The sequence below is a fragment of the Oncorhynchus clarkii genome, chromosome 1 (assembly GCF_045791955.1).
Source record: "Oncorhynchus clarkii lewisi isolate Uvic-CL-2024 chromosome 1, UVic_Ocla_1.0, whole genome shotgun sequence".
NCBI lineage: Eukaryota > Metazoa > Chordata > Actinopteri > Salmoniformes > Salmonidae > Oncorhynchus > Oncorhynchus clarkii.
In genome coordinates, this window is record NC_092147.1 from 32903845 (window position 1) to 32920080 (window position 16236).

Here is a 16236-nt window from a genome sequence, read left to right on the forward strand (position 1 = left end):
ATGTTTGCCTATCCCTGCATATGTGCATAGGCTGAGCCTGCCCCAAACAATAGGAGGTGTGTTTATAGAGCGTCTGGCTGACTACCTTCTGGTGAAGAGTGTGTTTGGCTTCTCTCTGGCGTGGGACGGAGAGAGCGGAGTATATCTGAAGATGTCTGAACAGCACCACGGCACCCCCTGTGGCCTCTGTGGGAACTATAACAACCTGCCCAACGATGACCTCACCACTGCCCGCGGTGAGACACTCACTCACTCACTCACACCTCATCAAAGCCCACTGTAAGACTGGACAGGTGGGTCCGACCAGCCTCTTATCCTCCTTCCTCCACCCATCTCTTATCCTCTGTCTCAGCACCCAATCATCCTTCCATCACAACCTTTCTCCTCTCAGCACCACAGGGAACCATTATAGTTATTATTACTGAGGTGGAGGCCGTAGTCCTGTAACATGACCTAGACAGGAGAGGAGAGTGGGAAACGAAGAGGAGAAGAGAGGAGAGAGGGAAAAGAGTACAAAGGGGACAGGAGTGCAGAGAGGAGAAGAGAGGGAGGAAGGGAGACGAGCGGAAAGCAGATGAGAGGAGAAGAGAGGAAAGTAGAGCAGAGGAGAGAAGTTATTTTAATATACAGTCATTATACAGTTATTATATTATATTGGATTATTTTCAGGCATCTAGAGGAAGGATCCCTAACTGTGTGTGTGCGTGTTTCGTGTGTGTGTGTAGGTGTGCAGACAGAGGAGCCAGCCGTGTTTGCTAACAGCTGGTCAGTAGATCTGCCCCATGAGAGAGGTTGTCCTCTGGTGGACATTGACTTCACTGGACCCTGCCACTCTGAGTCTGATATGGACGTAAGAGTTGTCTGTCTGTGTCTGTCTGTCTGTTTGGAACATATTACTTGAACCTAGGTTGTCAGTGTGCCATAAGACTGTACAATGATATTCTGTGTTTTGTTGTATTATGTTGATGTTTGTGTATGTGTGTGTGTAGGATGCCATAGAGAAGTGCAGTGCTCTCCTGTTCTTCCCCTTCCTGTCCTGTCATGATAACATTGATCCAAACCCCTACGTGGCCAGCTGTGTCGCTGACCTCTGTGTGTAAGTCACACCTCAGTGTGTGTGTGCGTGCGTGCGTGAGTGAGTTGCCTGTCTGTCTTCTGACTGACTATTGTCTTAAGTGTTGTCTCACTATTTTCTGAATGTTGTGTGTGTGTTGTCTGAGTTTTGTCTGAATGTTTTCTGACTGTTATCTGAGTGTTGTCTGACTGTTGTTTGAGTATTTCTGACTGTTGTCTTCTGTGATCCAGGTCTGATGATGAGGAGACGTTTTGTCGTGCGTTGGTGGAGTACACACGAGCCTGCAGCCATGTAGGATACCCTGTACGAGAGTGGCGAGACAGCTTCCCTTCCTGCAGTCAGTAACATTATACTAACCTAACTTAAACATGCAGTCCAGGATCTTAACGGGAAATTTAAAAAAAAATCTAGTTCATATTCATCTTCTCCAGCACCACCCCAACATCAACATATGTGAAAATGGTGAGTTTATACACTGCCGTTCAAAAGTTTGGTGTCACTTAGAAGTGTCCTTGTTTTGGAAGAAAAGCACGTTTTGTCTATTAAAATAGCATCAAATTGACCAGAAATACATTGTAGACATTGTTAATGTTGTAAATGACTATTGTAGCTGGAAACGGCTGCTTTTTATGGAATATCTAAATAGGCGTACAGAGGCCCATTATCAGCACCATCACTCTTGTGTTCCAATGGCACATTGTGTTAGCTAATCCAAGTTTATAATTTTAAAAGGCTAATTGATCACAAAGAAGCAATAAAACTAGCCTTCTTTAGACTAGTTGAGTATCTGGACCATCAGCATTTGTGGGTTCGATTACAGGCTCAAAATGCTAGAAGAAAATACTTTCTTCTGAAACTCGTCAGTCTATTATTGTTCTGAGAAATGAAGGCTATTCCATGTGAGAAATTGCCAAGAAACTGAAGATCTGGTACAACGCTGTCTACTTTCTGTATGTTTTGTGGAAAAAAATATATATGAAGATAAGTGTTTCCAATGACATCATCAGTGTGCATCATGTGATTTTAACCAATTATAAGTATGCTTTGCCTACTAATCGCCTACTAATTGCATACTAATTGGTTGATGATGTCATTGAAAACACTTATCTTCCTCTATCTTTCTTATTACAAAACATGGATACGTGCAATTTTCACATATGTTGATGTTGCGGTGGTGCTGGGGATGACTATTAAGTAGAAAAAAATCATCTATTTCCCATTCCGCACAACTAATTCGCAACATATTGTACGAATTGGATTGCCCCCAAAATGATGAGAATAATCTTTTGCATGACGAAACATATCATACGAAATGGATGAGGGAGTACACAACTGGATGATGTAAACGGGGACCCGTTTTGGCTGAAATGTTCTAAATGTTCTGGAGCATAACATTAACCCCAACCTTTAATTGACAGTTAGCTAACTTATTACTGCAGTAAGTTCTTCATTTGACTGTTCCGTAGATGATGGTTGTGAGGAGAGTTTTGTCCATAGAGACTGTATTAGCTGCTGCCCTCCCACCTGTACCTTTGACAAGGAATGTCTGGGAACCAACTTGCACTGTCTGGACGGATGCTACTGCCCTGATGGTACACACAAACACATTTATACACACACGTCGCATGCACACACGCACACACACACTCCATCTCACCCTCTGTGTCCGACTATTTTAGGGTTGATTCTACAGAATGGGACGTGTATAGCAGTGTCTCAGTGTCCTTGTGTCTATCATGGCACCTCATACACACAGGGACACACTCTGGAGCAGGGCTGCAGCGTCTGGTGAGTGTGTGTGTGTGACTTGTGTGTGTGTTCGTGGGTGTGTTTGTGAGTTGCTAACCTGTGGTGTATTTACAGTGTGTGTATGGGGGGAGTGTGGAACTGCACAGAGAACAACTGTACAGGTGAGCTAACTTCTCAAGTCATATTATCAGAAACTCATATGCTGAATGATCCAATGTCACACCTTTCAATGCCTGCCGGCCTGCCTGCCTGCCTACCTTCTTCTTTCTCTCTCTATCTCTCTCTCAGCGGAGTGTTCAGTAGTCGGTGATGTGTTTGTGACGTCGTTTGATGGGAGGATGTTCCTGCAGCCGGGGGCGTGTCAGTACGTCTTGGTTAAGAGCCGGATTGGCAACAGATTCACTGTTACCGTTCAGTACACCACCTGCACAGAGGTAACACACACAAACACATATTGCAGTATACCACCTTCACATAGGTAACACGCACACAATCTGAAACAATCGTGTGTGTGTGTGTGTGTGTGTGTGTGTGTGTGTGTGTGTGTGTGTACAGGCCCAGCAGCAGGCGTGTATCCAGTCGGTGACAGTGGTACTGGATGAAAATGTTAGTCACCAGGTGACTCTGACCCGAGAGGGGGAGGTGCTTATAGGGGTCAACCCCGCTCCCACCTTGCCCTACACCAATGGTACGATACAATCAACTTACAATTGATACTCCTATCATTACTTCGTATAATATGCAGTATGATACGGATAACATCAGGTATAGAGAGAACAGTAATGGTCCCAACACAGCCTTGTGGAACACCTTATTTAACGTCAGATTTAATATGTGTTTATGTGAGTAGATGTAGTGGAGGTGCAGAGGCTAACGTCGGTGTTCGTCCAGCTGAGGACCTTGCTTGGACTGCGTCTGCAGTATGACGGCCGTGGTGGGCGCGTCTACCTACAACTGGACAGCCAATGGCGTGGGAACACGCTAGGCCTTTGTGGAACCTTCAACGGAAATCTTCGGGACGACTTCCTGTAAGGAAACTACTTCCTCTCATATTGACCCCTAAATGTTCTTTGGAGAAAAGGCTTAGGGCATTTCTATCTGAGGCAGTTGAGTAAAAGAGTATTACAGTAAGTATATTCATGACATTTTGGCCTGTGTGTGTATAGTTCTCCAGCAGGGATGATAGAGGGGACTCCCCAGCTCCATGCTAACTCCTGGAGGGTCTCATCTGCTTGCTCCGCCCCCATCAACCAGCCAATCATCGACCCCTGTGAGATGAACCAGCACAACGGTAACCTCTCACCCCTGACCTCAAAACTCTAACCCTGACCTCCATTGACTGCTTGATATATCTTCATGTTTTGCTGCAGCCATATCCTCTCAAAAGCTGAGAAGTGTGTGTGTGTGTGTGTGTTACAGTGTTCTATGCCTCTCTGTGTGAGGTTTTGTTGGGGAGTGTGTTTTCTCCCTGCCATGGTTACGTCAGTCCCAGTGTGTACCAGCAACAGTGTCGCTACCAGGCATGCCGCTGTGGAAACACCTGTCTGTGTACGGCCCTGGCCCACTACACTTACCTCTGCTCCAAACACCATGTTGCAGTCAACTACAGGGCCCACGTCTCAGAGTGCGGTGAGTCTGGGCAGTGGAGAGCTGGAGAATGATATGTCTGTGTGTAGCGGTGGTGTGTCTACACTGTAAAAAGTAGGTTAACAACAAATGTATATTTACATATTTACAGCCTATTACTGTAACACCTGACTACAGCAGCATGCTGTATTTCTAGAATGTACAGTGCATTACTTGAAGCACAGTGGTTAGTAAACTGTAGCAGATTTACAGTGCAGGCAGCTAGTCCCAACAATGGGCAGCATTTCTGTTACGTAGCATTTGATATACAATGAGCTCCGAAAGTATTGGGACAGTGACAATTTTGTTGTTGTTTTGGCTCTGTACTTCAGCACCTTGGATTTGAAATGATATAATGACTATGAGGTTAAAGTGCCGACTGTCAGCTTTATTTTGGGGGTATTTCCATCCATATCGGGTGAAGCGTTTAGAAATTACAGCACTTTCTGTACATAGTCCCCCCATTTTAGGGGACCAAAAGTATTGGGAAAATTTCACTTTATATGTGTATTAAATTACTAAAAAGTTAAGTATTTGACCCCATATGCATAGCATACAATGACTACATCAAGCTTGTGACTACAAATTGGTTGGATGCATTTGCTGTTTGTTTTGGTTGTTTCAGATTATTTTGTGCCTAATAGAAATGAATGGCAAATAATGTATTGTGTCATTTTGAAGTCACTTTTATTGTAAATAAGAACAGAATGTTTCTTAACACTTCTACATTAATGTGACGGAATCCTGAATAATGATGTGTGAGAAAGTTACAGAGGCATAAATATCATACCCCCCCAAAATGCTAACCTCCCCTGTTAATGTAATTGTTATGGTGAGAGGTTAACATGTCTTGGGGGTAGGATATTTGTGCGTCTGTAACTTTCTCACTCATCATTATTCTAGAGGCCTAAACAATGACTTCCGAACTGGCCGTGATTACAGGGCAAAACAGACCAAAAGGACTTGGCAAAACACTTAACCTTTTAAGGTTTAAGACTTCCTGCCACTCTGATCTGTTCCGTATCCACATGAAATTGTTAGAGCACTACTACCATGTATTGTATCAGTTCAATTGGTACAGCATTCTCACTAATTTACAAGGCACGCTTCAAAATATGTTAATAATCCAGCAACTTTTTCCCCTCCCATAATGCAACATCATTTCCAGAATGATGCACTACATATACAACAAAACCGCAATAAAATCCTTTATTGTTAAATTGTATTGTAATAAAATTGAATATGTAATTATATTTTACAGCAGCATACCAATGAATATTTGGTGTTTTATATCACTTTCACTTGTAATGCCCTTAACAAAGGCGTCTAAACTGGCAATGACTGGCACGCCCTGACCTTAGAGAGCCGTTTTATTTTTCTATTTGGTTAGGTCAGGGTGTGATGTGGGGTGGGCATTCTACGTTTTCTGTTTCTATGTTTTGGCCGGGTATGGTTCTCAATCAGGGACAGCTGTCTATCTTTGTTAGGAAACTACTTCCACATTTCAGTTAAATTGGTACAGCACTGACAGGTGCAACAAATATAGCCTCTTACAAGGCATGCCTCAAAATATTTTAATGAGCCAGAAACAACAATACCATGCATCCACTACTGTTCAAAAGGTTTTTGGCGGCACAAAAATACGGTATGGTTCTGTGTTCTGTGTTGTACAGCTTTCTCACTTACGAGTGCAACAAATATAGCTTCTTACAAGGCACACCTCCAAATATGTTAATGAGCCAGACATTCTTTCTCCGTCCACAGCATTTTCCCACAATGCACCATAATTTACAGTATGCTACTGTAAATATACAGCAAAATATACAGCACAATTTTACAGCAGTGTAGCGAAATGACATTGAGCCCCCATAATGCATTGCTCTTTACAGTACTGCACTGTAATATAGAATTACAGTAGCTAACTGTATATTTTTGGCTGTAAAGTTACAGCAATTTGTTACAGTGTAGGTGGTGTGACGGAGGTGTTTAACTCAGATGTGTGTGTGTAGGTGTGGTGTGTATGGGTGGGATGCTGTTCCATTCCTGTGTGTCGTCCTGTGGCCGCTCGTGCCGCTCCCTCTCCAGTGGAGAGACCTGTAACCATGATGACTGTGCTGAGGGGTGTGGCTGCTCAGAGGGCAGTTACTACGATGACGTACGACAACGCTGTGTTCAGCTGTAAGACTCCGCCCCCTTACACACTATCATCTAACATGCATCTTGCCTGGCTACCCAAACCCCTTGCTTCGGTAAAACGCTACGACACGTCCATGGACGTTAGTTTCTTGTCCGCAATGAGTCTGGATATTAGTATCTCCACGACGATTTCTGGAACGCAAACCCATTCTAACTGTTCTGATAGGTCCCAGAAACTGATGGGTGGGGCCAGAGACAGAACCCACGTTTGTAAAGCAGCATTTAGAAAATTCATCATAGGCTTTGATACCCGATTGCTTAGAAATGATTAAATCGCTGTTGACTTTGTTTTGTACAACAACCCAAATTTCGACATCACCACAAACGATTTCAGTGATGGCAGTCTCAGACTGAAGTATGTATCAAACATAGAGCAGCGGAAGAATTCTGAGTAGTCAGGCAAGTATGCACCATAATCTTGATCAAAAGCACATTATCATCATCAAAAACATAGGACTTGACCCTCCCATCATCCTCTCCTCTTTTCTCTCTCAGGTCTCAGTGTCATTGCTACTCTATTGGCGGAGTGTCCCAGCCAGGGGAGGTGTCCTTCAGCGCCGCCGGCCCTTGGTAAGCAGCCACACACACACTAGCCATGGTACATAGAGAGGTTATAGAGAGTTCACTTCACAGACATAACGCCCTTCAAACAATCTCCCTGATTGAAATGTTTATTCTCTTCTCCCGCGCTGTCTCCCATCAACAGCCTTTGCAGGAATGGAAGGATGGAGTGTGTACCAGAAGAAAGAGGTAAACCCACCATCCCTCTCTTATTCAGGGTGGCAGGTAGCCTAGTGGTTAGAGCAGTGGGCCAGTAACTGAAATGTTGCTAGATCAAATCCCTGAGCTGACAAGTTAAAAATCTGTCATTCTGCCCATGAACAAGGCAGTTGACCCACTGTTCCTAGGCCATCATTTGTTCTTAACTGACTTGCCTAGTTAAATAAGTAAGAAAAAAATAAGTTTTTTTATTTTCCTCTCCATCCATCCATCCATCCATCCATCCATCCATCCATCCATCCATCCATCAACAAAGCTCTGTTTCTGAATGACTTCTGTCTTTGTGTTTTAGAGCCGGAGCGAGGCCAGTGTCCGGAGGGAAAGGTGTTCCACGGCTGTTCTGAGCCCCAGGAGGTCCAGGGGGTGGTGGCTTGGCGAGGAGGTGTGGCCTGTGAGCTCACCTGTCGGAACCTGATGTTGAACCTCACCTGTCCTCCCACCACACCCTGCATACCTGGCTGTGTCTGCCCACCTGGGTAGGGTGTGTGTCTGTGTGTTAGTTTAACTATTTAAAAAACCCTGGAGTCGATTGGCACACCCTTGCGTCAAACTAATTAACATGATTAAAAAAATCCCCATCAAAATCCATCTGTTTAAGTTAGAAATATCAGTTTTTTCGTATGGGCTGCGTCTCAATCCAACACATCCTCCAATGTCGGCCTTCCGCATCTGCTGTGGAAAGTGGCAGTGCTACAGTGCTGTTTGTCAGACCTGGAGACATCCTGAAAATCGGTCTTCTCATGAAAAAACATCTGTAGCGTCCGAATGGTTTGGCCTACAAACTATGGAAAGATAAGGCTCACGAAGATGATGGTGTTCTCCGTTTTGTAACATCCAAACCGTTTAGGGTACAAACTAATATCAGGGGAGGGGAGACTCATTCTATGACCCCCACAAGTGTCACAGGACTCGTCCAAAGGTAACCCAGTACCGGTTGAAAAAGTAGTTTTGGAAGTAGTATGGAAGTAGTTTTGTGCCGCAAGGAATGTGCTATTCAATGCATTTTCTATGAGCTATGGCAGTAAAGGCCAAATTCAATATTTTATCAAATAATGTTTTTAGATAATTTTTTTATACCTGCAGGGGTCCTAAAATTCCAAATCAAATAGCTAAATGATCCATGGTATGACCATCTTAAAACAATTCCGTATGTTAGCTTAATATTACCCCCCCAGGCTTAGATTTTCAACACAGATAAAAGTACTTTATTAGCACACACATGCTTGAGCCCTGATTGTTGTAATGGTTCTACCTGACTGTGTGTATGTATGTGTGTGTAGGCTGGTTCTGCACCGTGGGGAGTGTTACTACCCAGAGAACTGTCCCTGTGCCTGGCTGGGCCTGGAGTATCTGCCAGGAGAGACCGTCGACACCCCCTGTTACAGATGGTAAGACCTTCCCATCCCTTAAAGGAAAACTCTACCCAAAAACAATAGTTTGGTATTTGTTTCATTAGTCCATTATTGATGAAGTCCAAAATGTTTTGCATGTCAGAAATAACGTTTTCAAGATATAACTTTCATAATACAGAAATACAGCCGGTATGATGCACATTGATTCAGTACTGGTACTCCTTGTACATTATATAGCCTCGTTATTGTTATTTTATTGTGTTACTATTTCCTTTTTTTATTTAGAAAATATGTGTCATACTTTTTAACTCTGTATTGTTGGGAATGGGCTCGTAAGTAAGCATTTCACTGTAAAATCTTCACGTTGTATTCGGTGTATGGGACCAATACAATTTGATTTAATTTGATGCCGGCTGTATTTCTGTATTTTGAAAGATATATCTTGAAAACTTGATTGCTGACACGCAAAACATTTAGGGACTATATCAACAATGGACTAATGAAACAAATACCAAAAGATTGTTTTTTGGTGTTTTTCCATTAAGGATTGTTAAATGCTGTTAACATGAACAAAAATAGAGCACTAGTATCCTAAATATTGTTCAAATGCTCAATTGTGTTTCATTTACTGTCTTCTCTTTGTCTTTATTTTTGTCTGTATGTTTTCCTCCCCCTCTGTCTATCTATCTATCTCTCCCTGTCTCTGTCTCTCTCCAGTGTGTGTCACCGGGGGTATTTTAACTGTAATTACTCTCCGTGTCCGGCAGTATGTACGGTCTACAGCGACAGACACTACCACACCTTCGACGGCCTGGAGTATGACTATCACTCGGACTGTCAGGTCTACTTACTCAAGGTGTGTGTGTTTTTTTTTTTATGAACCTTTATTGAACCAGGGAAACCCACTGAGCCCAGAGTTTCATTTCCAATGGTGCCCTGAGAACAGCAGTTCAAGCAATGTGAGCATGATCACAAAACAATTACAGTTACATAATTTCAAATCAATTACGTTACATTCAAAGGGGCAGTAAGTAGAAACAAATACATACAATCAATCTAAACAAGTGCACTTTTCATAATACATTTTTTTTTCTCCCTAAATTCACCTTTTGGGACCAAAGAATAAAGTTTTAGAGTGACCTGTAGGTCATTCCAGGACGGCGGGGCATAGTAACTGAAAGCAGCCTTCCCTAACTCAGAGGAGACCTGTGGAACCTCTTGTACCAACCAGTCTAGAAACAGAGTCTATTTGTTACTAGATTTCCAATTTAGAAGTGAGGTGAAGTAGTATGGGAGTTTCTGGAGAAATGCTTTATACACTGCTCAAAAAAATAAAGGGAACACTAAAATAACACATCCTAGATCTGAATGAATGAAATATTCTTATTCAATACTTTTTTCTTTACATAGTTGAATGTGCTGACAACAAAATCACACAAAAATTATCAATGGAAATCAAGGAGGTCGGGATTTGGATGTAATGTCCTTAAAACAAGTCAAAATGAGGCTCAGTAGTGTGTGCGGCCTCCACGTGCCTGTATGACCTCCCTACAATGCCTGGGCATGCTCCTGATGAGGTGGCGGATGGTCTCCTGAGGGATCTCCTCCCAGACCTGGACTAAAGCATCCTCCAACTCCTCCACCCTCCAACTCCTGGGCAGTCTATGGTGCAACGTGGCGTTGGTGGATGGAGCGAGACATGATGTCCCAGATGTTCTCAATTGGATTCAGGTCTGGGGAACGGACACGCCAGTCCATAGCATCAATGCCTTCCTCTTGCAGGAACTGCTGACACACTCCAACCACATGAGGTCTAGCATTGTCTTGCATTAGGAGGAACCCAGGGCCAACCGCACCAGCATATGGTCTCACAAGGGGTCTGAGGATCTCATCTCGGTACCTAATGGCAGTCAGGCTACCTCTGGCGAGCACATGGAGGGCAGTGCAGCCCTCCAAAGAAATGCCACCCCACACCATGACTGACCCACCGCCAAACCGGTCATGCTGGAGGATGTTGCAGGCAGCAGAACGTTCTCCACGGTGTCTCCAGACTCTATCACGTCTGTCACGTGTGCTCAGTGTGAACCTGCTTTCATCTGTGAAGAGCACAGGGCGCCAGTGGCGAATTTGCCAATCTTGGTGTTCTCTGGCAAATGCCAAACGTCCTGCACGGTGTTGGGCTGTAAGCACAACCCCCACCTGTGGACGTCGGGCCCTCATACCACCCTCATGGAGTCTGTTTCTGACCGTTTCAGCAGACACATGCACATTTATGGCCTGCTGGAGGTAATTTTGCAGGGCTCTGGCAGTGCTCCTCCTGCTCCTCCTTGCACAAAGGCGGAGGTAGCGGTCCTGCTGCTGGGTTGTTGCCCTCCTACGGCCTCCTCCACATCTCCTGATGTACTGGCCTGTCTCCTGGTAGCGCCACCATGCTGTGGTCTGTGGTCACCAGAAGTGGTCTGTGGTCACCGCCTGCAGAACCACTCCTTTATTGGGGGTGTCTTGCTAATTGCCTATAATTTCCACCTGTTGTCTATTCCATTTGCACAACAGCATGTGACATTTATTGTCAATCAGTGTTGCTTAATAAGTGGACAGTTTGATTTCACAGAAGTGTGATTGACCTGGAGTTACATTGTGTTGTTTAAGTGTTCCCTTTATTTTTTTGAGCAGTGTATATGAATAATAGCTAATGTTGGGCCCTTCTGGTAGTCAGAGCCTCCCAGCCAACAGAACTATAAGAAACAATGATGTGTACAGAAATTATCACCAGTGGTGAAACGTAAAGCTGAGTGATAGACTGAATCTAGAGGTTTTAACACAGTGTTGCTTGATCAATTTTCCTCCTATTTTCAAAAGTGAGACAAGATTTATTTATTTACATGAAACCAATCTTTACTCACAACTTTTTGTCAGCTTATCAATGTGTGTTTTAATGTACAACTTATCCAAATACCTACATACTTATAATGCAGGTCTAGCTCAATTTGGGCTCCTGTCAAAGTACAGATACAGGTCTTTAGGATCAATTTGACAAGAGCTGGAGACATCAACTTGGTTTTATCAACATTTAACACTAATTTAAGATCGGTGAGCGATTCTTGAATTGAATTAAAGCTATGCAGAAGGTGGTGAATGGCTTGCTGCACTGAGGGGGCACGGGAATAAATACAGTGCCTTGCGAAAGTATTCGGCCCCCGTGAACTTTGCGACCTTTTGCCACATTTCAGGCTTCAAACATAAATATATAAAACTGTATTTTTTTGTGAAGAATCAACAACAAGTGGGACACAATCATGAAGTGGAACGACATTTATTGGATATTTCAAACTTTTTTAACAAATCAAAAACTGAAAAATTGGGCGTGCAAAATTATTCAGCCCCCTTAAGTTAATACTTTGTAGCGCCACCTTTTGCTGCGATTACAGCTGTAAGTCGCTTGGGGTATGTCTCTATTAGTTTTGCACATCGAGAGACTGACATTTTTTCCCATTCCTCCTTGCAAAACAGCTCGAGCTCAGTGAGGTTGGATGGAGAGCATTTGTGAACAGCAGTTTTCAGTTCTTTCCACAGATTCTCGATTGGATTCAGGTCTGGACTTTGACTTGGCCATTCTAACACCTGGATATGTTTATTTTTGAACCATTCCATTGTAGATTTTGCTTTATGTTTTGCATCATTGTCTTGTTGGAAGACAAATCTCCATCCCAGTCTCAGGTCTTTTGCAGACTCCATCAGGTTTTCTTCCAGGAATACAGGAATGGTCCTGTATTTGGCTCCATCCATCTTCCCATCAATTTTAACCATCTTCCCTGTCCCTGCTGAAGAAAAGCAGGCCCAAACCATGATGCTGCCACCACCATGTTTGACAGTGGGGATGGTGTGTTCAGCTGTGTTGCTTTTACGCCAAACATAACGTTTTGCATTGTTGCCAAAAAGTTCAATTTTGGTTTCATCTGACCAGAGCACCTTCTTCCACATGTTTGGTGTGTCTCCCAGGTGGCTTGTGGCAAACTTTAAACGACACTTTTTATGGATATCTTTAAGAAATGGCTTTCTTCTTGCCACTCTTCCATAAAGGGCCAGATTTGTGCAATATACGACTGATTGTTGTCCTATGGACAGAGTCTCCCACCTCAGCTGTAGATCTCTGCAGTTCATCCAGAGTGATCATGGGCCTCTTGGCTGCATCTCTGATCAGTCTTCTCCTTGTATGAGCTGAAAGTTTAGAGGGACGGCCAGGTCTTGGTAGATTTGCAGTGGTCTGATACTCCTTCCATTTCAACATTATCGCTTGCACAGTGCTCCTTGGGATGTTTAAAGCTTGGGAAATCTTTTTGTATCCAAATCCGGCTTTAAACTTCTTCACAACAGTATCTCGGACCTGCCTGTTGTGTTCCTTGTTCTTCATGATGCTCTCTGCGCTTTTAACGGACCTCTGAGACTATCACAGTGCAGGTGCATTTATACGGAGACTTGATTACACACAGGTGGATTGTATTTATCATCATTAGTCATTTAGGTCAACATTGGATCATTCAGAGATCCTCACTGAACTTCTGGAGAGAGTTTGCTGCACTGAAAGTAAAGGGGCTGAATAATTTTGCACGCCCAATTTTTCAGTTTTTGATTTGTTGAAAAAGTTTGAAATATCCAATAAATGTACTTCCACTTCATGATTGTGTCCCACTTGTTGTTGATTCTTCACAAAAAAATACAGTTTTATATCTTTATGTTTGAAGCCTGAAATGTGTCAAAAGGTCGCAAAGTTCAAGGGGGCCGAATACTTTCGCAATGCACTGTATATGTGTCATCCACATAGAGATGTAAGCCCCAGTTAGGGCAGCGCAGTGCTGTTTCCTACCCTGTGCATTAACTATGTCATGTATGACTAGAGAAGCAGCCAAGAGGGTGCTGTGTCCTGGCCTAAAGCCTGACTGATGAGTATTCAGGATACATTTTCTATTTGAAATGGACTGCAGCTTACCAAGAGTTCAAATATTTTCACTAGACATGAAAGTTTTGAAATTGGGAAATAATTATTAAGATTGCAGGGATCACCACCTTTATGAAGCGGGAGAACAAGGGCTGCCTTCCACGCCTTAGTAATAGTAACCAAGAGAATGGATAGATAAAAAATATATGTCAAGAGCTCCATAATCAGAGGTGCAGTAAACTGTTGAAGACATGGGTCAAGCATGTCTGCCCCAGTGTAGTTTTTTAACATCAATAGCTAAGAGAGTGTCCAGAACATCCCTACTAGTGACTTGCCGAAGAGAGAACAGTGGGTCACCATTTACAGTAGCAGGCAAGTCTGATTAAACAGGGTTGCATCAGAGATTAGCTTGTATTATGTTCATGAACAGTATTTTCAGAGTTGTCCTTATTGCTGCTATTTCCCCTTTCAAAAAAATGTCCTGCTGCAATAAAATGTTGGTTAACTCATCAGTTATTTCAGTTTTGTCTGCTATAGTATTGGGAGTTCAAATCAAATCAAATCAAATTTTATTTGTCACATACACATGGTTAGCAGATGTTAATGCGAGTGTAGTGCACCTTATTGGGCTGAAAGGTGTGGCTGCTTATTTTTATTGATTTAATAGCCTTCCAAAACTTAGCTGGATTGCCACGAGGGTCAGATATGGAATTAATGAAATAGTTAGATTTAGCCCTTTTTACAGAAGAAGTAAATATATTTCTAAGTTATCTGAAGGTGAGCCAGTCAGCAGAGCTACCATTGTGTCTGGCTTCAGACCAAGCTTTGTTCCTTAGCTGAATTAACTCATCAAGTTCACACGTGAACCATGGATTGGCTCTATCTTTCATTCTTAATCTCTTCATAGGAGCATGTTTATCAGATGAAGAGATAAACATACTAAAGAATTGTTCAAGGTCAAGTTCTGCTTCCGGAGTGTCATTAACACTAAGTAAGACTCAATGGTTAAGGTCATGTCAGAACCCTACTCATGGAAGTGTTTAAAGTTTCTCTTAGCAGTAAGGCGTGGTTGAGTTTTAGGCAACTTTGTGTTTCTGACACGGACTTTGGGACAGTGGTCACTGAGGTCCCATAGCAAAGACACCGCTAGTTAAGTATTTAGGAGGTTTATTTGTAAGTATGAAATCAATCAGAGTTAATTTAGCAGGATTCTCTACATTCAAACAAATGGGCTCTGAAATCAGTTGGACTAAGTTCAGATCAGTACATGCTGATTTAAGACAATCAGACGAGGGAGTAAGCTAATCGAGATTCAGACCTCCCGATATCACTATTTCAGAGGCTATTAATGGAGCTAGTTTCTGCCGCTGTGGTGTAGGGAGGTCGATAGATCCCAGCAACATAGAAATTAATATTCTGAGAAATAACATTTACAACTAGTAGCTCAACTAGTAGGTCACCTTAAAGTTGTTTTTCATATAAATTTCTACACCACCACCCTTCTTTGTCCTATCACATCTGTAAACGTTTTAATCATGAAGTGCAATGGAATTATCATCAACAGAGCTTTTTAACCATGTTATAGAGCACACTAAAATGTTGGGATTTGTATCCCGGACCCAAATGTCCAACATGTCCATCTTGGAGATAATACTTTGTACATTCATTTGCATTAGCCAAAGCCTCGTTTTAAAGTCTGCTGAAGAGTGTACAGTTGGAGACTAGCAGAGCTAACAGTACTAATGGGGGGAAATAGCTCAACAAGATTACTGATTTTAGCAGCCCTAGAACTGAGAGAATTTCTAACAGACCGTACACGGGACTGAATAGTAATAATGGGAATTATCTAGGGGCTTGGGCTGTCAGAGAGTCACTGGGTTAGCGACTGTGCAATGTTTGAAGAGAGCCGCTGTGCTCCTCGGCCGTTTGTGTGTGTGTGTGCGTGTGCGTGTGTGTGTGTAGGCAGATTGGGATCAGGGAAAGGGGATCCAAGGAGTTTCTTTAATCTGGGAACGATTTTTAATTAGAGCGACTGAGGTAAGCAAAGCTGTAGCAACACACACACACACACCTGAGTAACACAAAGAGAGGCCTGTTCGCGGCAGACTCCCAGGGATATACAATTAGAATGAGCAGGACGTTGGGACATTCCAGTTCTAATCAAGGTTCTGTGGTGGCTGGACTGGCAGCCATATTAGGTGTTCCATCTAATGCTGATCACATCACATTTCCCTGTTCTGTTGTCTATTATTTTACTCAGGGCTATGAGCTGGGGTAAGCATTAAGTCACCCGATCCTTCCGGAAACAGATATGCCTTTTAACTGACAGGTACACTAAGATACACTACATGGCCAAAAGCTTGTCGAACATCTCATTCCAAAATCATGGGCATTAATATGGAGTTGGTCCCCTTTTTTCTGCTACAACAGCCTCCACTTTTCTGGGAAAGCTTTCCACTAGATGGTAGAACATTGCTGCGGAGGCTTGCTTCCATTCAGCCACAAGAGCATTAGTGAAGTTG

General features: G+C 43.0%; 1 protein-coding gene across 1 annotated transcript in view; it reads left to right on the top strand.

Annotated features, from left to right (window-relative positions):
- Positions 1-16236, top strand: part of LOC139406100 (otogelin-like protein) — a 61472-nt gene that overhangs the window by 14584 nt on the left and 30652 nt on the right. The window contains exons 7-24 of the mRNA XM_071148577.1: positions 31-236; positions 726-850; positions 990-1096; positions 1306-1412; positions 2542-2667; positions 2755-2863; positions 2939-2985; positions 3113-3258; positions 3380-3512; positions 3675-3852; positions 3991-4115; positions 4244-4453; positions 6460-6628; positions 7142-7216; positions 7353-7396; positions 7719-7902; positions 8707-8814; positions 9496-9634. Coding sequence (XP_071004678.1) covers positions 31-236; positions 726-850; positions 990-1096; positions 1306-1412; positions 2542-2667; positions 2755-2863; positions 2939-2985; positions 3113-3258; positions 3380-3512; positions 3675-3852; positions 3991-4115; positions 4244-4453; positions 6460-6628; positions 7142-7216; positions 7353-7396; positions 7719-7902; positions 8707-8814; positions 9496-9634 — 2338 coding nt within the window. The remainder of the gene's footprint in view (positions 1-30; positions 237-725; positions 851-989; positions 1097-1305; positions 1413-2541; positions 2668-2754; positions 2864-2938; positions 2986-3112; positions 3259-3379; positions 3513-3674; positions 3853-3990; positions 4116-4243; positions 4454-6459; positions 6629-7141; positions 7217-7352; positions 7397-7718; positions 7903-8706; positions 8815-9495; positions 9635-16236) is intronic.